This window comes from Antedon bifida, chromosome 6 (assembly GCF_963402885.1).
Source record: "Antedon bifida chromosome 6, ecAntBifi1.1, whole genome shotgun sequence".
NCBI classification, from domain to species: Eukaryota; Metazoa; Echinodermata; class Crinoidea; order Comatulida; family Antedonidae; genus Antedon; species Antedon bifida.
Window position 1 is genome coordinate 7,744,465 of NC_136231.1, and position 24,079 is coordinate 7,768,543.

The following is a 24,079-nucleotide window of genomic DNA, read 5'->3' on the forward strand; positions in this document are numbered from 1 at the left end:
AAAACCCCAACCACCAACCACCGTTTCCTTTCAAAAACCCTTCTAATTTAGTAGCATTTTTAAAATAGAAAATCAATACCGGTACTGTACCCTAGCTGACCCATAACTATTAATTAGCACTCGAGTCATTTTTACAAATTTAATTGTACTATCAGTTCATTGATAATTAGGCTAAGGATTGTAGTTAACTTTGAGGTCACGTATACGCCGCTTTTAAGAGAGTCTTGACTCGCCGCTTATTTTTGAGGAGTTATTTTCTCTTCTTAATCAATTGTTTACCGACAAGTTGTTTTACAACAATGTAAGATGATAAAATAGACAAAATACCTTGTATATGAAGTATTCTAACAATTCATAATCTTCAAATCTTTTCATTGTTAAGCAGAGTTGTTGAGTTACAATACTGTCTTTATCCATGCAAATTATCAAATTAATCCAGATAAAACGTTGGATTAAAAAACAATGTTTACGTTGCTACGACTGCACAATTGGAGTCTGAAACAATTTTTTCTATAGAATCGGAACGTCAAAGCTTCCTGATAAAAATGGATTATAGGCCTATAGAGAAATATGTGTATATAAATCAATGTTTTTTCTGTTCTTGGCATCTTTAACGTTTTGGAACTGGTCGGACTGGTAAGGTCCGCAACGAACTCAAAGGATCATAATGTTAGACAAATCAGTAAAGTGTTTCCTATGTATATTATTTTTATCGGCTGTATCAGCCCAAGAGGAAGAAGTTGTTGTTTCAGGTAAAGGCTTTATATTGTTGTTTTTTTCATTATTTTGTTACATTTGTCTACCTGAAGTTTTTTTTTCCCAAAATTATTTTTTAAAAAACGGGTAGGGTATATAATACGATTTCTCTAAATTGATTCTTACAAATCAAATAATTTGGTTTTTCTTCCTATAAAAAAACTCCCAACTAAGCTCATACTTCTTTGTTTCTTAGCCTAACCCATTTTCTGCTTTCCTTCACTTATATTTCACCAGATCAAGTTATATAATAGAGATTGTAATTGTTATACCATTCAGTATTGGTAATGTTAGAATTACCTGATTTTATATTTATATTTATGTTATTTACTTACTACTAAAGGTAGTTTAGCTAACTAAAAAGACTATATTTTATTATTATCTCGTATGTTCCTTTGTGACTAGTGAGGAGTTGCTATCATCTATTCATTCTGTCTGTGCGATGGGAATGTAAAATAAATCTTAAAGCTAAAATATATTATCTTTTTCGAATCTTACACCCTGAAAGTACTACTGAACCTTACAGTATAACCAAATTATACTAGATAAATAATTGCACGGAAAGTTCGTAAGGATACGTTCCTAGAAATTCTGAGAGCCAATTCCAATTGTAACATGCAATTATTAATAGATAGCATTATACCGCGGTGATTATTCTTGCATACCAATTCATGTCGTGGGTTCAAATCATGGTTTTAGGTCAGGTGTGGCACATGATCAAAACACACATATCAAACAGTTTGAAATGTTTGCGTTTATTAAAATTGAAAACAAAACAGATAAAATACAGAAATACGATTTCAAGAAACTTGCCTATTAAAAGCAGCGAAGAGTGAAAATACAAATTACAATGTAATTTTACTCTTCCTTGAAAGTTAGTTAATTAAGTGGTTTGGAATGGATTGCAATTATTTTAGATATGATATTATACTGAGAAAAAATAATACTGTATTACGTCAGTCAATCGGTTTGTGTGTGTAGTGCATACTATGTTAGTGCAATTCAATTGTCATTGTACTTGGGAGTGATATCACTGAGTAATACAACGTTTAAAGAGCTGGTTTAGCGTACTTGTCCTCTTTGTAAGCCAACAGTTGTTTGTTTGTATCGAGTGTGCCTTTATGAATACATACCTGAACTAGATCTTATCATCATCTATTCACCAGTAAAGCTCCTTAAAACCACCGTCCCACTCCCATTTAATAAAATAATGATTTAACGGTTCTCAAAAAAATTGAATGGAGATGTTGGCTCTTTAGGAGCATAAGATATAGTTGTAACATCATTGGCTGATAATCATTCTTTTAAATGCCCGGTACATGTTTTTAGTCGCGTGGACTATGTCGGTCGGTCGGTCTGTCGGTCTGTCGGTCTGTCTGTCGGTCCGGTATCACTATGCGTTTTAGCACGCGACTTATGGCTGTTGACCTTGTTTTATAAAGTTACGTTTGTGTTAGCTAGAGATGTGTTGAATCATTTACAGTGGGATAAGCCCAACGTGTAATAACTGACATTTCAATCGTATAATCGATGTTAACCTTTTATATCATCGAAATGTTTATGTACTATTGCAGAGGAATGGACAATATGGTTTGATAGTGACGATCCAGACGGTACTGGAGATCTTGAATTATTAGATGAATTAAGACAAGTAAGTTCGTCGATCATTTCGAAGAAAAAACTCTTTATTATTAGCCGTACATAACACGTATGTAAATTAGCTATGCCACTACAAATACACTGACTTATATGCCTATTCACATTATATTTAATGACTTTAATCTTCATTTCAGTTAAACCCATTTCTGATTTGTTCATTCCCTTTTGGGATTGAGTGTCAGACTACTTCTAGGCAGCCATATACAGTCACTGGACAAGACGTGTCATGTGAGGCATCTAGAGGTCTAGAGTGTCTGAACGCAGATAATCAGCCAGAAACTTGTCTTGATTATCGAGTTCGATTTCGATGCGCAGAACCAATAGGTAAGTGGTTTCTTTTTGCGCTTCAAAAATAGCTTCAAGAATTAAATTAGATTAATAATAATAATAATTAAATTGTAAATAAGTAATATTAGAAAAACTTGCTGATGCTGAGACTTAGCAATATCTTTATAAGCTTCTAATTTCCTTCAGTTATGTTGTCTTGTTTCTTTTGTATACTTTGAGTATATCTAGATTCTGGTTTATTTAATACAATTATGAATTTTTAGATGAATGCGCATCGCAGCCATGTTTGAATGGTGGAACGTGCAATGATCTTGTAAACGAATTTGAATGTGTTTGTGTTACTGGCTATTCAGGATACCGGTGCGAAATTGGTAGGTTCCATTTACAAATCATACAAACATAAATTATAGTGTTAGATAGAGTCTCCAGGACGTTCGTAAATTGAACATGTGTTCGTTGGGGACGGCGACCCCTCCGTTGGAGGTACACGCCCCCTCCGGGGGAAACGGTGACGTCGCCACTACCAACGTAAAATGAAATGGACTTCCACTGACATCGGTTATTCTATTTTTAGATACCAACGAGTGCGCATCAAATCCATGTCAAAATAGTGGGACTTGTGTAGATTTTCTTGGATTTTATGTTTGCAATTGTCAACTCGGATATCAAGGAACACACTGTGAAATAGGTAACAAACATTCAATATTATTATTATTATATTATTTTGGGTAGATATTAGCAAATAGACCTATCAAGATTAAATTTGTATTCAGCGTAGACTCAATTCACACTTTTCTGTCATATTGATCGGTCTCTTCTATTGATCGAGTCTGCTGCCAACTATATTACATATTGCTCCAAAATATAGCACGGATGTTCGCAACCCACTCCACTTTTGTACATCTCATGCAGTGTTTGTATAAATTGACATACTGTACTACAATCAAAAACTTTTGTTCACACAGATATTAATGAATGCAGTTCCAATCCATGTATCAACGGAAATTGTTTTAACCTAGTAAATTCATATTTCTGTAGCTGTTTTCAAGGATACACGGGAACAAACTGTCAAATAAGTAAGTGTTTATTTCAGTCGTTTATTGTTTTTACCCTTATTGTTAAAAGTAGCCGATTCTTGGTACTGTGTCTATAATCTGTGACGCATCAAAGGCAAATTATGTGATGCAGTGGCACATATTACGTATATGATAGGTCATACGCCTAACTAATCGATAACCTAATTAATACTTGCGCCATATGTGATGCTTGTGTCAGACTTAATGCCTCCTGAATACTGTCATATGTGGAAGTACAGTAAAGAGAATCGGATGGTTAATGGAAAATATTTAAACAGTGCTTTCGGTGCCGCTTAAATCATCAGTTCTTTTTCAATTATATATACACTTTTATTATTTAACATTTCTACTAATAATCATTATTTAAATGTTATAATTAATGTATTATAGATATCAACGAATGCGCCTCCCAGCCTTGTCTAAATGGCGGAACATGTCAGGATGAAGTGAACGGATACCAGTGTGTATGTGTACTTGGGTACACCGGTGTTAATTGTCAAATAAGTAGGTTTTATCTCAATTAAACAAACTTTATCACTATATCCTGTTACCTCAGGTCACCATGAATGTCATAATGTAATTCCATCCTAGTGAGGAGGGGTTTGACCGTTTGACATTCATACTAAACGTTTTGTATGTTTCTTTATTAGATACAAATGAGTGTGTACCTAACCCATGTGTGTTTGGTTCCTGTACTGACTTAAACAACGGCTATTTTTGTTCATGTAACTCCGGTTATACTGGTACCAACTGTGCACAGAGTAAGTAGACATATTCTTTTATCGTTCGCTTAATTCACGGTTAGTTATTCTTCCTCAGTCGCATTTGCCTCATTTGAATACACGGTCACACTAGACTGAACAACCATGCCATCATAGTCAATTGACGTGACTATCCCAACCGAAATGTTTGGTATAGTGGTAAAGGCTTTAAAGATGTATTGTCCCCCAAAATCATGAAAAATAAAGATTTTTAAAATCGGACTTTGAATAGGCCATTTTGCAGTTTTAATGAAGTTGTTCACTTCCATAAGGAAAAAAACGGGGGAAAAAATTATTTCACCTATAAAAAGACAAAATAAACAGTTAAATTACCCAAAAACTCATTGTCTTCCATACAATTTGACCATTTTTTTGCTTTAAATTACATTTTTCTCAGGTAAATAAATTTTTTTCAGACCCAATTTTTTGTGAGAGTGAATAACTATTATGTGACATTAAAATAACATATTCAACAAAAAAATTTAAAAAATCATTTTTTTAGGGAGACAATATATCTTTAACCTATTACTGGAGGTCTTTCATGAACATGTTTTTTTTTAATAGTTGAGAGAGATTATCTAGAGGGTTAGGTTAAGTACATTTAGGAAGGTAATCTCTTCTAGGCAAATGTGACCGAGGAAAAAGAGATGACCTTAATTCACACTATCAAACGAATGATTCGTCTTTATATTCTTTTAGGACCTGGTTAGTAATACCTCTCTTAGGTCACGATTTTTTTTACGAGGCCTAGAGATGTGTTTGGTTATAAATACAAAACTACTTTCACTTATTTTGTTTTCAGATATCAACGAGTGTGCCTCATCTCCATGTTTGTTTGGCACATGCGTAGACGAGATAAACGGCTACCGGTGTGATTGTAATCCAGGGTACACAGGCCTAAGATGTGACATAAGTAAGCAAATCATTATTATAAAACATTCATTTAAACATATAAGGCTTCTGACTTGGCCACCTTACCACAGTTTTCTTCTTATTTACATACGGTAATAATATTCTTACTTATTTGTCAACAGATATTAACGAATGTGCACCTAACCCTTGTTTAAACAATGGAAATTGTGTTGATGGCATCAACAGCTTTCTGTGTATCTGTCCATTTGGCTATGCTGGGACAATTTGTCAGGATGGTAAGTGGTAAAATTACAATATGTAAATGTTTATCTGATTGCCAGTACAAAGTAAATTTGTAATTTTAAATCAATCGTAAAAAACCTATACTTGGGCCTAAATGGTATTTCTGAAAAAAAAATCAGGATTACATCATTCATTTTTTAAATGTATTTATACAATCCTGAGCTCCAATGTCAATTCCCTATTATTGATATTCAAATATTATTATTATTAATACTATTTTTTATTAGCATTGTTAATTGTATCTATTTGCAGATATTGATGAATGTACAACCAGCCCTTGTTTGAATGGAGCTACTTGCTTTAACTTCGGCGGTGGCTACTTTTGTAGCTGCGTTCCAGGCTACACCGGCACTGATTGTGAAACAGGTACATTTTCGCCTCTAAAGATATTTAATTCACTAGTCCGCGCTGATCTAGTCCATGGAGGCATAACACATTGTCTCTATGTTCGAAAAATAATATAAATAAGAAAAGACTAATAGACAGCTCTTGGAAAGTAGACTGCATAGCAATGGCAAGTAAAACAATAATAATTGAACAGAAACAAGTAATAAGCCAAAGTCTTAGATCCACTGAGGACAGATCGTTGCAGCAGACAGAGAATTTAAAATTGGGCAAGCAGGTATTTAATTGACTCAAGCGCATATCACCCTCCACTTCATGTTTCTTTCGATCTAACACGAATATATTTTGTTTTCCTTTTCAGACATCGACGAATGTGCTCAACCACAACCTTGTTTAAATGGTGGAACTTGTAACGATTTAGTAAACTCTTACCAATGCGACTGTTCACCAGGATACGGAGGCATAAATTGTGAAATAAGTAAGTAATATTAATAATTATATACGAGTTCTTGTATAGCGCCGATTCCTACGAATAGGTCATTGCTCATGGCACTTTTCCAATGTCAGTGCAGCCACTTTAAGACGGTGTATATGTGTGTACTAGTAGGCCTTCACCGGTGTAACCCCCTACTCGTCTCGAAAGATGTACTAGGTTCTTTAAACACAAACACTGGGCCTACGGTGTAAAGTCTTCATCCGAGAATACTTGTTTTGCCATCAGCACCACGGAGCGAGTGAACATTGAACCCTTGCCGATTGCAATGCTCTGGATTACGAATGACGTGCGTAGAAGATGGAAGAAGCGAAAAGCAGCCATAATATACACAAATTCTTAATATAATAATACATCGTTACTCTAAAGTTTATTTCCAATGTATTTCCAGATATCAACGAATGTAGTTCAGCTCCTTGTCAAAATGGAGGAAGCTGTTTAGATGGAATCAACCAATACCTATGCGTCTGCGAAATAGGATTCCAAGGATTCAATTGTGAAATCAGTAAGAACAATTTTAATACCTGTACTGCACTAGTAAACAAAGTAATAACATTTAGACGTTGTCAACCCATGATAATTTATTTAATTTTTTAATTATTTATATATATAAATATATATAAATCCAAAGGCAAATTACTGAAAAAAATGACAATGCTGTGGGTATCAATGGCTGGATCTCAATGGAGATACAAAAAAAAGCGAAAAGCTAAATCAAAACGATAAAGTAAACAGCCAGAAAAGTTAGCAGAGCTTTCGGGCAACACTAGCCAATATATATATATATTCCGTATGAGAATGACACAACACAGACCAGCTATCAAAACATTAAAGCTTGATCAACCTGTAGCCGAACATTTTAATTCAGCTGGTCACTCGATTGCAAATTTCAGAGTTATTGCAATAGACCACGATGTCAAATGGAGCGACAAAACTCACAAAGACAACGAAACCCACTGGGAATTACAACTTAAAACCACAAAACCTTTTGAACTTAACATTATATATAGGAACATACTCCCAGATCGGTAAAATTATTCCATTGACTACCAAAAGTTAAGTTTCAGTATTAACCACCATTTAAGCTGTTTTTTAGTTTCATTCCAAAATTGTTTATATCTCTACCAAGCTACCTTCTTTGTTTTCTACTCTTATTCAGACTCCACCCTGTCTCCTTTTGTTGTATTTCTTTTATTCCTGTTCACTCAGGCAGCACTTGCCAGCTCTTATACTATGACGTTATCCAAATTCCTTCACTTGCACTGATGAAGGGCTAGTGTTGCCCGAAAGCTCTGTTAACTTTTCTGCTTTATCGTTTTGATTTAGCTTTTCGCTTTTTTTTTGTATCTCCATTGAGATCCAGCCACTGATACCCACAGCATTGTCATTTTTTCAGTAATTTGCCTTTGGATTTATATATATATATATAAACACATCAGGCAAGAACATTAATTCTAAACCGCCCGATGATATATATATATATATATCTTTATATATATGTCTCGGTTGGGGCGACTTTTTCTCATTCTCACAGATTTCCTCATCTTTATCGTTTCAAATTAATTAATTAAATTTCAGTATATCACCGGGCGGTTTAGAATTAATGTTCTTTGCCTCTTGTGTTTATATATATATATGAGTTATATATCAAATTTTCACGCTTCCCTGAATAAACTATATAATGCTCTTTTATGAATGGATGAAATAACAAATTTTAAATGTACAAATTAATTTTGGGGAATGTTTTGCTTGAAGGGCAATTTGAATCAGTGATTTTGCAGGATCACAATGTTGTCTTTTTGGAGGTTATTCTTTGCTTTCAAAGTTTCCAATTGAGCTGGTAGCAGATCAATCCTAATAACATTAAAACTAATCAGTTGTTTTTTTAAAGGATTTTTATAGAATTTTAGACTTTTTAACGTAGAACTATATAATTTATCAACTGTTGAAGTCTATCTGATAGTATTGTTCCTAGTAGTGGTTTATGATATGGTTATACATTTTCTTTAAATTAAATGATCGTGTCCATCTAACTTTGCCAATTTAGATATCAATGACTGTCTCCCGAACCCTTGCTTAAACCAAGGCACGTGTATCGACGGTGTTAACACGTACGTCTGTTTATGTATGGCTGGATACACTGGTTTTAACTGCCAAACAGGTAGGTGTTATAATAATATAGATAACACAGTTCATTATACCAATTGTGTGCAGTTTGTAAAGTGAGTGCATTTTACCTGACTTTGTGCATTTCACCAATTGGGTTAATTTTACCGTCCTGATTTTTATATATTACCGATTGTGTGCATTTTACCGACCTTGTACAATTTACCGACTGTGTGTGTTTTACAGATTGTTTAATTTACTGATTTTGTGTATTCTACCGATTGTGTTCATTTTAATTTACCGATTGTGTACAGCTTTACCGGTTGTATACACTTTGCCAATATCGTTGCCCATTTCATTTTGTGGTGATTTAACGAAAAATGTGTGTTTTTATTTGTTTTTTTTATCAAGATATTAATGAATGTGCATCGAATCCTTGTCAAAATGGTGGAACGTGTCTTGATGGTGTGAATGGTTTTATCTGTAGATGCATTCCTGGTTACGTTGGTATCAACTGTGAAACAGGTTAGTTATTTTCGACTTATAACTCCGTCGAGAAATTTAGAATCAACAACTTATATCAACGTTGGTTTATTCGTGTAGTTATTGTATGTATAGGACTAATAACTAAAATGAATCCAATCTCGTAAACGATTATTACAATATGGGATTCTGTTATTTTTTTTTCCAGACTTGGATGATTGTGCCTCAAACCCATGTTTAAACGGAGCTACTTGTGTTGATAGAGTAAACTTCTATGAATGTGAATGTGTCATCGGATACGTTGGTAATAGATGTGAAATAAGTACGTCATCATCATTATATTTACGCTTCCTCGTCGTTAAATAGGCATATTAGAGTACATACATAATTCATGTTAATTGTCATGAAAGAAATTACATTGGCAGCGGAAGATAACCATATATTATCATGTTTTGATCATTATTACATATTTGCGACACATACAAAAGTAATAAACAAAAACTAATTTGTTATTACAGATTTCAACGATTGTTTCCAAAATCCGTGTCTGAACGGAGGTTTATGCACAGATCTGGTTAATGGATACATCTGCACATGCGTAGCAGGTTACAGTGGTGTTAACTGTCAGACAAGTGAGTTTAACTGAAAGCGTGACAATGGTTATTTTAGGTAGTCAAATTCATAATTTAAAATTTAAAAAATATTATATTTATTACAGATATCGACGACTGTGCATCTAACCCTTGTATTAATGGTGGAACGTGCAATGACGAGGTCAATTTCTTTTTCTGTACATGTCCTTTTGGTTATACAGGAACAGTATGTCAAATTAGTAAGTCAAAATGATTATTACAATGATTAGGTTGCTTAAAGCTTAAAGCTTGGTGCCCACTAGGAAGCAACACAAGGACGAAACGCAATGCAAAGTGATTCATTACAATTTGTTTTGTTTTTTTGGCCTATTTAATTTTAGTGCGTTGGGTTCTTATCAGTTGATCTCAATCTGCTCCCTAATACAGTGGTGGGTAATGAACCATGTTGGGTCGTCCCACTTTGCTAGGAGGTAACTTTCAGACAGTTAACACAAGTTTTTAATACAAGAAAACAAAGCAATACAATAGGTACAAAAGAACAATGTTAGAGTGTTAAGAACTATTTATTAGGAGACTATTCCCCTTAAAATAACTATGGTACATTAACAATAAGTATTGTATAGAAAAAAATCCCAAAAGGGCGGAGGCTGATACAGAAGGTAATAATAGAACATCAGATGTGTCATACTGAACTACGCCCAATAGGTAATCTGTTCCATAGGCATAGTGCGTACACTTAATCTGTTAAATATATTATATTTAAATTATTTCTATTTTTATAGCAATCTTCAAATATTGCACAAACAAATAAAAGTAATAATAATTTTAGTAGAACTAAGGGTATACCAACTCCCTGTGTTGAAAAATCATCAAAACAAAGTGCAGTATAACAGTATGTAGATGCTAACTAGTACAATATGAATATATAATATATTACATAGAGATACTAATAATATAATATTAATTTTACATTAGAAAACAGAAATGGAAACCACATAGGTCAAATTCAACGTTTTATATGTGCTACAATCCTTGTCCTATTAGTAAAATGGACGAGTCCGCCAATACGGCAATACCACGCTGGTGGTTTTCAAATAAACCAAGTGTTTTAAAACTATTTATGTAAAACATCCTGTACCCTAATCTTAAATATATTTACATATTACAAATAAGGGATAATAACTCTTAACTTTCGTGAAAAAATTAAGCGTTTTGGATAAGTAGTTTTTCAGCAACTGTAATTTTAGTTTTAACGTTACGTTCTGACTGTTAAGGAAAGCTTTGTCGACTTCGAAAATTTTCGCCTATCCTTTAACACTAGCCGGTCACTGACAAACTAAAACACTGCTTCAAAAAAGGGGCTGTGCCGACGAAGTATCTGAACCAATCAAATTTTAATTTAGGTCATTAGAAAGCTTGATTGATTAGCTTTTGCATGGTGGAATAGCCAATATCATTGGATAACTAGGTCAAACGTTATGAACGTTTTTGTAAAGATCTCAACAAATTTGCAAAACAAGCCTATTCTTTAACACAGGGCAATTTTCAAATCGTCTAACTTTAAAAATCAATGCCGACGACGTTTTAAGTTTTTTTTAATTAAAAAAAACATGACATTGTATGTACTTAATTAGGCATTACAATGTCGAAACAGCCATAAAAATCGGTCAATTAATAACAAAGTTACATTGAAAAAACTTTCAAAAAATAGCTGTTTTTCGGTGATTTCGTGCCGTTTAGCGGAAATCGCCCGGATTTTTGGGTACATAAAACAAATTGTAATGTGACCAATCTCAAGCGATGAATTATTGGAACAGTCGCGTGTGATTGGTCAACTCGTTTACGTTGCGTCTACGTCCTTGCGTTACGTCCTAGCGTTACGTCCTAATGGACGCAAAGCTTTAATATGCGAGGAATACACACTTAAAGTACGACTAATATCATTTGTTTTTATCTTTTTCACTAAAATAGTAAATAAAATTGTGTTTGTATGAACAGATATTAACGATTGTTCCCCGAACCCATGCGTCAATGGTGTATGTAATGATTTGGTTGGTGGATATTCCTGTCTGTGTTCTCCAGGCTACACTGGTACAAACTGTGATATAAGTAAGTAATTCGTTGTCGAGTGATCTGCTATTCACCCACAGGAGTATACGTATATATGAACAGACACCGATTGGATTAAGTACCGTAACAGAAATGTGATATAGGCCTAGCAAGCTAACTTTATGGTTAAGAACCTTAAAAATAAATTTATTTATTTTCTAATTACTTGCTGCAATGCATTGACGTCATCTTATGAATAATGTTATTTAGATATTAACGAATGTGCATCAAATCCATGTCAGAATGGAGGTACGTGTGTTGATCTCATCAACGGATTCACGTGCACGTGTGTTGCTGGTTACATTGGTACTCTATGTCAAAATGGTATGTGGCACTCACCATTCATATTATATTTATGAATACAATTTTAGCTTTTGTTGTTAAGATGTTTTTTGACAGGCCCGCGATCCTGGGTTCAATCGTGTCTCATTTATTATTTAGGCCTACAGCAAAAAATAAATCCCAGTCGTAGGCATTTTTTCATACATGCGCTTACAACCGCTATGTAGAAAGCGCCAGTCAATGAATAAGGTCTATTTTCCACTAGGCGATTTTGTTCGCATGAATCGAAAACGTCAGCTTATAGGAGGCATGTGTAGAGATGGATTTGGAAGATGGAAACATGAATACGCCAAGTGGAAAATAAGCTTGACGACGTAAAGATATGTCTACACTATCAAACTGGTTTGACACAAAATTGTGATGTACCTAAACATAGTAGAGATATGTTTAAATATGGTACTGATATGACATCATCATGTCCATATATGGTCACATGACATTTTTTGTCACAAAAAGTTTGATAGTGTAGACAGAGCTTTAGAACGCATATAAACACATTTGGTTAATACTACATTAGCTGAGGTTTCTACATTAGCGGTTGTAACAGAGCTCAAGAAATCATATTGATATCGTTATTACTATTATTATAGGCCAGTCATTAAAATTGCAAACTTTCCAGCAAAAAATAGGAATGAAAACTAAACTAGTACCATGATGTTGTTTACAGTAATTTATCATTAATTTGTATTGTACATTATTTCCAACGTTTACATATTTAAAAAACCACGTCTGGTGTCTTTACACATCTTAATACATGGATTGTTGAGATTCTCGAAAGCTATGTCAAGCTAGCTATGTGCATTCATAATTCTAATGAACTTGATGATTTGTCTAAGATTTTACACAGTATCATTTAATCTATGACAGATTTTGATAACTGTTCACCTAACCCTTGCCTTAACGGAGGAGTATGTGTAGATCTTTTGGGAGGATACATCTGTAGTTGCCAAGCCGGCTATACTGGTGGAAATTGTCAAATCAGTAAGTACTAACATGTATAAAAAGTTGAATCAAACGTTTAATGTAAAGTAGGAGGTTTGTATTAATGTAGGCTAGGTGTTTTCACACAGCGTCTTGCTGTTGATTTTTTTAGTGCGGTTATGTACAAAACAATTTCATCTCTCACTATCTTTTAACTGATTTTTGTGAAAGTCTTTTTTCTACAGATTGTCACCTTTTGTCATTTTTAACGTAACTTATTACAGATACCGATGATTGTTCACCAAATCCATGTGTCAATGGTGTATGTACTGATTTGGTTAATGGATATTCCTGCGTGTGTCCCACAGGCTACACTGGTATAAACTGTGATATAAGTAAGTATTATGCGAACCTTTAGCGCATGTAACGCATGCGTACGCGCGCTAAAAAAATTTGAAATTGTCAAAATTTATTTTCGATGAAATAAGAGTTTAAAAAATTGCCATGAGTGCGCAGATTTTTGCACGCGTACTGCGCGTTAAATATTAATACGCACTCTTTTTGCCAGATTTCTGTTTTCTTGACTTACTTTTCAACTCGAAATTACGTTATACGAGCACATCAAAAGTGACAGGCTACGCACGTGTAAATTAAAAAAATATAAATGTTTTTAAACATTTTCAACATTTTTAAACATGTTCAGCAATTTCGGTCGGTTGGTCGATCGGTTGGTAGGTTGGTCGGCGACTGCAGCCATCTATATGGCCTTGTTTAATATTCATATAGATTTATTATTCTTTCTCTAACTTGACTTTCATTCTATAAGTAAAATATGCATATGTACAGTACTTTATCTTATCACCTCTTTTATACTATAATTTAAATTTTTGCTTCGCCGTTTAGATGCTGATGATTGTTCTCCTAATCTTGATCACAATTTGTGAAAATGAAGAATGTTTCAAAAACTTCGTTATAAATATTTACATGGTTACTTGTTTTTTTTTTAGATGTTGACGATTGTTCTGGAAATCCATGTGTAAATGGGCAATGTTTTGATTTGGTTGGTGGTTATGTTTGTTCTTGTTTCCAGGGCTATACAGGAATCAACTGTGACATAGGTAAGTAAAGTGAGTGGCCGAGTGGTTGGCCGATCGGTTAAGACAGTGGAACCGTAATTACGTAGCCATAACATCGGCAAGGGTTCGAGGCTCACGCGCTCCATGGTTCTGGTGGTAGAACGAGTCTTCTCGGATCGATATATACAGTTTATTTATTGTTTTATGAAAATCTAAATTACTTTAACAGATATCAATGATTGTTCGCCGAACCCCTGCGTCAATGGTGTATGTACTGATTTGGTTAATGGATATTCCTGCGCGTGTTTAACAGGCTACACTGGTACAAACTGTGATATAAGTAAGTATTGTGCGAACCTTAAGACATACATCCTGTTTGACCTGAATACGCTGCTGGTACATCACCATTAGTTTGCGAAATCCACTTTTCAAATGTCAACCTGCCCCTGTGATTGCCATGTTTTTTAAATATTCATATAGATTTATTATTCTTTCTCTAACTTGACTTTCATTCTATAAGTAAAATATGCATATGTAGGCCTACAGTACTTTATCTTATCACCTCTTTTATACTATAATTTAAATTTTTGCTTCGGCGTTTAGATGCTGATGATTGTTCTCCAAATCCATGTCAAAATGGAGGGCAGTGTACAGACTTTGTCGGTGGTTATTTGTGCACATGCATCGCTGGGTTTATCGGTCAAAACTGTGATATAAGTAAGTCAATACAAAATGTAATGAAGGATCAATCCAATCGTATACATCGACGTAGTTTTATTAATCGATGAAATATCAAATTACGAAATTGCAATAGGTTAAGTGATTTTATGACGTTTATAATAATAATTTATAATTTTGCTTTATAGATGTCAATGATTGTTCTCCAAACCCATGTTTGAATGGTGGTCAATGTACAGACTTGATTAATGATTATTTTTGCGCATGCCAAACGGGGTATTCAGGAAGGAATTGTGAAACAAGTGAGTATTACAATATCGTAACCATATAAGGAGTAGAAATAAGTTATGATTTTAACAGAAAAAAATTAGATTCGCCATTTTTCTAGTTTCACTTTCTTCTTCTTGTATTTTTCCTTAAAAACTTCTGTCAATAGAGTCTACCTTCCACCACCACCCGCCTCTACATCACTACCACTACCTGTAACTAACTGTCTTGTTTTTTTTAGTTTTTTATAGTAAACACGTTTTGTCCCCACCTTTTCTACGACCAGTTTTCTTTGTCTAATTTCGAACATCTAATCTTTATCACAATTTGTGAAAATCAAGAATCTGTGCGAACACAGAGTGTTTCAAAAACTTCGTTATAAATATTTACATGGTTACTTGTTTTTTTTTAAGATGATGATGATTGTTCTGGAAATCCATGTGTAAATGGGCAATGTTTTGATTTGGTTGGTGGTTATGTTTGTTCTTGTTTCCAGGGCTATACAGGAATCAACTGTGACATAGGTAAGTAAAGTGAGTGGCCGAGTGAGTGGCCGAGCGGTTAAGACAGTGGAACCGTAATTACGTAGCTATAACATCGGCAATGGTTCGAGGCTCACGCGCTCCATGGTTCTGGTGGTAGCACGAGTCTTCTCGGATCGATATATACAGTTTATTTATTGTTTTATGAAAATCGAATTTACTTTAACAGATATCAATGATTGTTCGCCGAACCCCTGCATCAATGGTGTATGTACTGATTTGGTTAATGGATATTCCTGCGCGTGTTTAACAGGCTACACTGGTACAAACTGTGATATAAGTGAGTATTGTGCGAACCTTAAGACATACATCCTGTTTGACCTGAATACGCTGCTGGTACATCACCTTTAGTTTGCGAAATCCACTTTTCAAATGTCAACCTGCCCCTGTGATTGCCATGTTTTTTGTAAATATTCATATAGATTTATTATTCTTTCTCTAACTTGACTTTCATTCTATAAGTAAAATATGCATATGTACAGTACTTTATCTTATCACCTCTTTTATACTATAATTTAAATTTTTGTTTCGCCGTTTAGATGCTGATGATTGTTCTCCAAATCCATGTCAAAATGGAGGGCAGTGTACAGACTTTGTCGGTGGTTATTTGTGCACATGCATCGCTGGGTTTATCGGTCAAAACTGTGATATAAGTAAGTCAATACAAAATGTAATGAAGGATCAATCCAATCGTATACATCGACGTAGTTTTATTAATCGATGAAATATCAAATTACGAAATTGCAATAGGTTAAGTGATTTTATGACGTTTATAATAATAATTTATAATTTTGCTTTATAGATGTCAATGATTGTTCTCCAAACCCATGTTTGAATGGTGGTCAATGTACAGACTTGATTAATGATTATTTTTGCGCATGCCAAACGGGGTATTCAGGAAGGAATTGTGAAACAAGTGAGTATTACAATATCGTAACCATATAAGGAGTAGAAATAAGTTATGATTTTAACAGAAAAAGATTAGATTCGCCATTTTTCTAGTTTCACTTTCTTCTTCTTGTATTTTTCCTTAAAAACTTCTGTCAATAGAGTCTACCTTCCACCACCACCCGCCTCTACATCACTACCACTACCTGTAACTAACTGTCTTGTTTTTTTTAGTTTTTTATAGTAAACACGTTTTGTCCCCACCTTTTCTACGACCAGTTTTCTTTGTCTAATTTCGAACATCTAATCTTTATCACAATTTGTGAAAATCAAGAATCTGTGCGAACACAGAGTGTTTCAAAAACTTCGTTATAAATATTTACATGGTTACTTGTTTTTTTTTTAAGATGATGATGATTGTTCTGGAAATCCATGTGTAAATGGGCAATGTTTTGATTTGGTTGGTGGTTATGTTTGTTCTTGTTTCCAGGGCTATACAGGAATCAACTGTGACATAGGTAAGTAAAGTGAGTGGCCGAGTGAGTGGCCGAGCGGTTAAGACAGTGGAACCGTAATTACGTAGCTATAACATCGGCAATGGTTCGAGGCTCACGCGCTCCATGGTTCTGGTGGTAGCACGAGTCTTCTCGGATCGATATATACAGTTTATTTATTGTTTTATGAAAATCGAATTTACTTTAACAGATATCAATGATTGTTCGCCGAACCCCTGCATCAATGGTGTATGTACTGATTTGGTTAATGGATATTCCTGCGCGTGTTTAACAGGCTACACTGGTACAAACTGTGATATAAGTGAGTATTGTGCGAACCTTAAGACATACATCCTGTTTGACCTGAATACGCTGCTGGTACATCACCTTTAGTTTGCGAAATCCACTTTTCAAATGTCAACCTGCCCCTGTGATTGCCATGTTTTTTGTAAATATTCATATAGATTTATTATTCTTTCTCTAACTTGACTTTCATTCTATAAGTAAAATATGCATATGTACAGTACTTTATCTTATCACCTCTTTTATACTATAATTTAATTTTTTGTTTCGCCGTTTAGATGCTGATGATTGTTCTCCAAATCCATGTCAAAATGGAGGGCAGTGTACAGACTTTGTCGGTGGTTATTTGTGCACATGCATCGCTGGGTTTATCGGTCAAAACTGTGATACAAGTAAGTCAATACAAAATGTAATGAAGGATCAATCCAATCGTATACATCGACGTAGTTTTATTAATCGATGAAATATCAAATTACGAAATTGCAATAGGTTAAGTGGTTTTATGACGTTTATAATAATAATTTATAATTTTGCTTTATAGATGTCAATGATTGTTCTCCAAACCCATGTTTGAATGGTGGTCAATGTACAGACTTGATTAATGACTATAGTTGCGCATGCGAACCTGGGTATTCAGGGAGGAATTGTGAAACAAGTGAGTATTACAATATCGTAACCATAAAAGGAGTAGAAATAAATTATGATTTTAACGGAAAAAAATGAGATTCGCCATTTTTCTAGTTTTACTTTCTTCTTCTTGTATTTTGTCTTGAAAACTTCTGTCAATAGAGTACAATAACCGACTTCCTCTACCGACTTTTGTTCCACCACCACCCTCCTCTACATCACTACCATTACCTGTAACTAACTGTCTTGTTTTTCTAGTTTCTTACTAAACACGTTTTTGTCACCACCTTTTCTACGACCATTTTTTTCTTTGTCTAATTTCGAACATCAAATCTAGATCACAATTTGTGAAAATCAAGAATCTGTGCGAACACACAGTGTTTCAAAAACTTCGTTATAAATATTTACATGGTTACTTGTTTTTTTTTTAGATGTTGACGATTGTTCTGGAAATCCATGTGTAAATGGGCAATGTTTTGATTTGGTTGGTGGTTATGTTTGTTCTTGTTTCCAGGGCTATACAGGAATCAACTGTGACATAGGTAAGTAAAGTGAGAGTGGCCGAGTGGGTGGCCGAGCGGTTAAGACAGTGGAACCGTAATTACGTAGCCATAACATCGGCAATGGTTCGAGGCTCACGCGCTCCATGGTTCTGGTGGTAGCACGAGTCTTCTCGGATCGATATATACAGTTTATTTATTGTTTTATGAAAATCGAATTTACTTTAACAGATATCAATGATTGTTCGCCGAACCCCTGCATCAATGGTGTATGTACTGATTTGGTTAATGGATATTCCTGCGCGTGTTTCACAGGCTACACTGGTACAAACTGTGATATAAGTAAGTATTGAACCTTAAGACATACATCCTGTAGATTTTTGACCTGAATACGCTGATGGTACATCACCTTTAGTTTGCGAAATCCACTTTTCAAATGTCAACCTGCCCCCGTGATTGCCATGTTTTGTTTAATATTCATATAGATTTATTATTCTTTCTCTAACTTGACTTTCATTCTATAAGTAAAATATGCATATGTACAGTACTTTATCTTATCACCTCTTTTATACTATAATTTAAATTTTTGTTTCGCCGTTTAGATGCTGATGATTGTTCTCCAAACCCATGTCAAAATGGAGGGCAGTGTACAGACTTTGTCGGTGGTTATTTGTGCACATGCATCGCTGGGTTTATCGGTCAAAACTGTGATATAAGTAAGTCAATACAAAATGTAATGAAGGATCAATCCAATCGTATACATCGACGTAGTTTTATTAATCGATGAAATATCAAATTACGAAATTGCAATAGGTTAAGTGATTTTATGACGTTTATAATAATAATTTATAATTTTTTTTTATAGATGTCAATGATTGTTCTCCAAACCCATGTTTGAATGGTGGTCAATGTACAGACTTGATTAATGATTATTTTTGCGCATGCCAAACGGGGTATTCAGGGAGGAATTGTGAAACAAGTGAGTATTACAATATCGTAACCATATAAGGAGTAGAAATAAGTTATGATTTTAACCAAAAAAAATGAGATTCGCCATTTTTCTAGCTTTACTTTCTTCTTGTTGTGTTTTTCATTGAAAACTTCTGTCAATAGAATACAATAACCGACTTCCTCTACCGACTTTTGTTCCACCACCACCCTCCTCTACATCACTACCATTACCTGTAACTAACTGTCTTGTTTTTCTAGTTTCTTACTAAACACGTTTTTGTCCCCACCTTTTCTACGACCAGTTTTCTTTGTCTAATTTCGAACATGTAATCTTTATCACAATTTGTGAAAATCAAGAATCTGTGCGAACACACAGTGTTTCAAAAACTTCGTTATAAATATTTACTTGGTTACTTTTTTTTTTAGATGATGATGATTGTTTTGGAAATCCATGTGTAAATGGGCAATGTTTTGATTTGGTTGGTGGTTATGTTTGTTCTTGTTTCCAGGGCTATACAGGAATTAACTGTGACATAGGCCTAGGTAAGTAAAGTGAGTGCCCGAGTGAGTGGCCGAGTGGTTAAGACAGTGGAATCGTAATTACGGCAAGTGTTCGAGGCTCACTCGCTCCATGGTTCTGGTGGTAGAACGAGTTTTCTAAGGACTATAAACCACTGTACACATAGCTCATGTGCACTTTAAAGAACATAGTACATCTTTAGGGTTACCCCGGTGTACTAGTCCACACAAACACAGCAGTTGGGACTTTAGAGGTATTTACCACCTGTTGGTCCAGATCCTTCACTAACAGAGTTAGTAAGAAGTTAATAAATAATAAACACATTTAGTCTCCATCAATTACATTTCGCATTATTTATACATTCATTTATCCATGTATTTATTTATTCTCCTCCCTTGTTCTTTTAGACATCAATGAATGTGCTAGCTTCCCCTGCCTTAATGGAGGAGCATGTATTGATGAAATAAACAGATACACTTGTATTTGTTTAGGAGGAACATCTGGAGTGAACTGCGAAAATGGTAAGATATACATTTTCTTCCATTTCAGTATTACAAAAATGAATGAAATATTACAATTACAGCGACAGATTTGACAAAACACAATATACTTATTTGAAAGATTTTAAATAATACTAAATAATAAACACGCAGTAAATTATGCGCTCAAAAACTGAGTGAAATAATAGGTCATTCACTCGCTCCATGGTTCTGGTGGTAGAAGGAGTCTTCTCGGATAAGGACTATAAACCACTGTACACATAGCTCATGTGCACTTTAGAAAACCTAGTACATCTTTAGTGTTACCCCGGTGTACTAGTCCACACAAACACAGCCACTGTGCAATTGGGACTGGACCGTTTTAGAAGTATTTACCACCTATTGGTCCAGATCCTTCACTAACAGAGTTAGTAAGAAGTTGATAATTAATAAATAATAAACATATTTAGTCTCCATTAATTACATTTCGCATTATTTACACATTCATTTATCCATGTACTTATTTTTTCTCCTCCCTTGTTCTTTTAGATATCAATGAATGTGCTAGCTCTCCCTGCCTTAATGGAGGAGCATGTATTGACGAAATAAACAGATACACTTGTATTTGTTTAGGAGGAACATCTGGAGTGAACTGCGAAAATGGTAAGATATACCTTTTTTGCCATTTCAGTATAAATGAAATATTACAATTTGACAAAACACAATATACTCATTTGAAAGATTTTAAATAATACTAAATAATAAACACGCAGTAATTTATGCGCTCAAAAACCGAGTAAAATATTTGGTTAACTAAACACAACATAGGGCGATAAGCAAGATAAAGATGTTGATAAGATTTTAATAAGCATTTGTGTTGTTACAAATATATCTATTTTTCTGAAACTAACGCTAAAAAATTCAGGACGATAATTTAAAAATTGAGAACGCTATTGTGAAAAACAAACAAACATAACACAAAAACAATGTAATGCAAGTACTATATATTTGGGTAACTTGTTATTTTTTTTTAAATGAAGACTGTAATCACACGTTCAATCAACGTGCTTTGACTGTCTTATGTAGACAAATCAAATTATTTTTAATTTATTATTTTGAACTTGAAGAGAAATGTTGATTGATTGAGATGCAAAACATTTACGTTAAATATGACTTAAATACTTGTTTGATAGATGACAGTTGTGACGGTGATCCGTGTGATAACGGTGGTACATGCATAAACATTCCTGGCGCAGGACTCTTCTTCTGTCAGTGTATCCCTGGATATACTGGACCAAGATGCGAGGTTAACATTGATGAATGTGCCTCAGACCCGTGTCAAAATAATGGTCTTTGTATTGATCTGGTTAATGGATATTTCTGTAGCTGCACCGTAGACTATACTGGAACAGTCTGTGAGATAGGTAACTACACGCTTGTTTCACACTAAAAAGTGATTTCGTCAATCACATGTGTCTCATTCTTCACTTTACTTTAAAGCTCTGTCTATACTATCAAAACAATGTGGTCTGCCCATATATGGCCACGACGATGTTATATCACTACCATATTTTGGCACATCACACTTTTTTGTTAAACTAGTTTGATAGTGTAGACAGAGCTTTAGGCCTTAAAATGCATGTACTAGAGCCTTGTCTACACTATCAAACTTAATGTGACATAACAATGTGTATGCCCATATGCTGTATGGACATGATAATGATATATCACTGCCATATTTAAGCATATCACTACCATATTTGGGCACAACACACTAATTTGATAGTGTGACTATTTAGGCCTTTGTGTGTTTTTTGGTTTGATTATGTTACACATTGGTTAAAAATCAAAGAACTCTATTAAGTTAACGTCAAATGTGTTATTGATAATTATGTTACTTTTTTTTATATTACTACAATGTTGTTTATTTTAGGAGTTGATGCGTGCCAAAGTAATCCGTGTAACAATGGTGCCGATTGTTTTGATTTAACAATCGGATATTTCTGTCGCTGTCTAACGGGATACAGTGGTTTCAACTGTGAAACCAACGATAATGATTGTGATCCTAACCCTTGTCTGAACGCAGGAACCTGTTTAGATGGTGTTAATGCTTTTGTATGTCTATGTCCTTCTGGTTATACTGGACAATTTTGTGAAATCCGTAAGTATTATTCAAAACCACCACCAATTAAATTTAACTAATGATATACCTCAAGCAGGTCACCACAAAAGTGGAGCCTCGGTCTTGTCTCCTGGAGTGGATGTTCTGATTCTTAGTATACTGCCATATCTGCACATAGGCCTACAGTATTTTTGAATATCGATATTTTATAGATAAGCTCCTTTCTTTGTGAACAGTACAATGATATAGTGGAGTTGTGGCTTAGTGGTTATGATGCTTGGCCCAATTCAAGGGTCCTGGGTTCAAGTCCTGTCATATGTCAGGACAAATTACAACTCCACTCCCAAAGACTTGTAATAAGACTTTGTTTATGTAGAGCATCTTGTGTATATATTTGTCTTGTGAACAAGATTGTCACCTTTAAGAAGAATGGTGAATGAATTCGTTTGTGGTTATTAATTATCCTTGGCAATTTGCCTAAATAATAAAAATATTAAAAACAAAAAAATATATATAAAAACAAAACAAAACAAAATAAAAACAAACCTGTATGAATATGTTATTGTTATTATACCACCGAAAACTATGTCCGTCTAGTTCTGGTGCAGCAGCAGTCAATGTGAAGACGAATGCATGATGATAACATTATATCTAAATGTGAAACAGTTTCTTCCAAAAGTACATTTTAAAACATTTCATATGTATACGTGTGAGTTTTTGAATTAATTAATCACAAAACGATTGTTATTATTATAGTTATTGATCCCTGTGGCTCTCAACCGTGCCAAAACGGTGGAACGTGTCAACGTCTTGGTTCCACTTCAAATTTCGTTTGTATCTGTACAAGTCAGTATACAGGACCAACTTGTGCAACTTTCATCCCAGGAGGTACGTAAGGCTACATAGATGGTTAACCATAAACATATGTAAGCCTATTAGGCCTATAGTCACTATTGATACATTTATGTGTCAATTTTACTTGGTACTCTTCATGGCGTAAACATTGCGAGCATAAACCGTCTTTGGTACAACAAAAAAACTACTTATATTAAAAAAAAACACTGTTTTTTATAATTTGATAATTATCTTGTTCTTATTTAGGAGGAAATCCTTGTAACTCACAACCTTGTGCAAATGGTGGTACGTGTGTTCAAACCGTTGAAGGCGGTTTCAAATGTATTTGTCAAGGATACGGATTTGATTTCTACTGTAATGTCAGTAAGTGTAACTGTTTTAATAACTTTATTGCAAATTTGTGGTATACATACATATATATAAGTTTTGAGCACACCGTATACATTTTAGTAAACTCCAACACATGATGATTATTGTTACGAGTTTCATCACATTATATTCCCCTGTTATTCAGATAACAATGTTAGATTGACCTGAATTATTATATTTGTGCTCCTTACTTTACAGATCCCGATCTACTGTGTTATCAGAGAGCGGATGGAAATTATGCTCATCCAACAAACTGTTCTGTAATCGTGGCCTGTGTAAGTGGTATTCCGATATTTATTACGTGTCCACAAGGATTGGCGT

General features: G+C 34.3%; 1 protein-coding gene across 1 annotated transcript; it reads left to right on the forward strand.

The window, feature by feature from the left end:
- The first annotated feature begins 667 nt into the window (after positions 1-667).
- Positions 668-24,022, forward strand: LOC144845127 (uncharacterized). Its single transcript, XM_078702283.1, has 44 exons — positions 668-752; positions 2,331-2,407; positions 2,550-2,739; positions 2,967-3,074; positions 3,278-3,391; positions 3,669-3,779; positions 4,170-4,283; positions 5,575-5,688; positions 5,948-6,061; positions 6,402-6,518; positions 6,925-7,038; positions 8,581-8,694; positions 9,051-9,164; positions 9,331-9,444; positions 9,641-9,754; positions 9,841-9,954; positions 11,714-11,824; positions 12,035-12,148; positions 13,034-13,147; positions 13,372-13,482; positions 14,095-14,205; positions 14,393-14,503; positions 14,767-14,880; positions 15,030-15,143; positions 15,522-15,632; positions 15,820-15,930; positions 16,190-16,303; positions 16,453-16,566; positions 16,946-17,056; positions 17,244-17,354; positions 17,614-17,778; positions 17,877-17,990; positions 18,394-18,504; positions 18,694-18,804; positions 19,065-19,178; positions 19,328-19,441; positions 19,840-19,956; positions 20,341-20,454; positions 20,962-21,075; positions 21,606-21,836; positions 22,346-22,527; positions 23,291-23,422; positions 23,636-23,752; positions 23,957-24,022. The coding sequence occupies exons 1-44, from the start codon at positions 668-670 to the stop codon at positions 24,020-24,022; spliced, it is 5,202 nt and encodes a 1,733-aa protein (XP_078558409.1).
- The last annotated feature ends 57 nt before the right edge of the window (positions 24,023-24,079 follow it).

What these genes read in the sequence shown, in the direction of transcription:
- LOC144845127 (XM_078702283.1), top strand. Translation starts at nt 668, where the DNA reads ATGTTAGACAAATCAGTAAAGTGTTTCCTATGTATATTATTTTTATCG. An exon ending in AGGAATCAACTGTGACATAG is followed by an intron (nt 17,057 to 17,243) that starts GTAAGTAAAGTG and finishes TTACTTTAACAG; the next exon opens with ATATCAATGATTGTTCGCCG. An exon ending in TGGAACAGTCTGTGAGATAG is followed by an intron (nt 21,837 to 22,345) that starts GTAACTACACGC and finishes TGTTTATTTTAG; the next exon opens with GAGTTGATGCGTGCCAAAGT.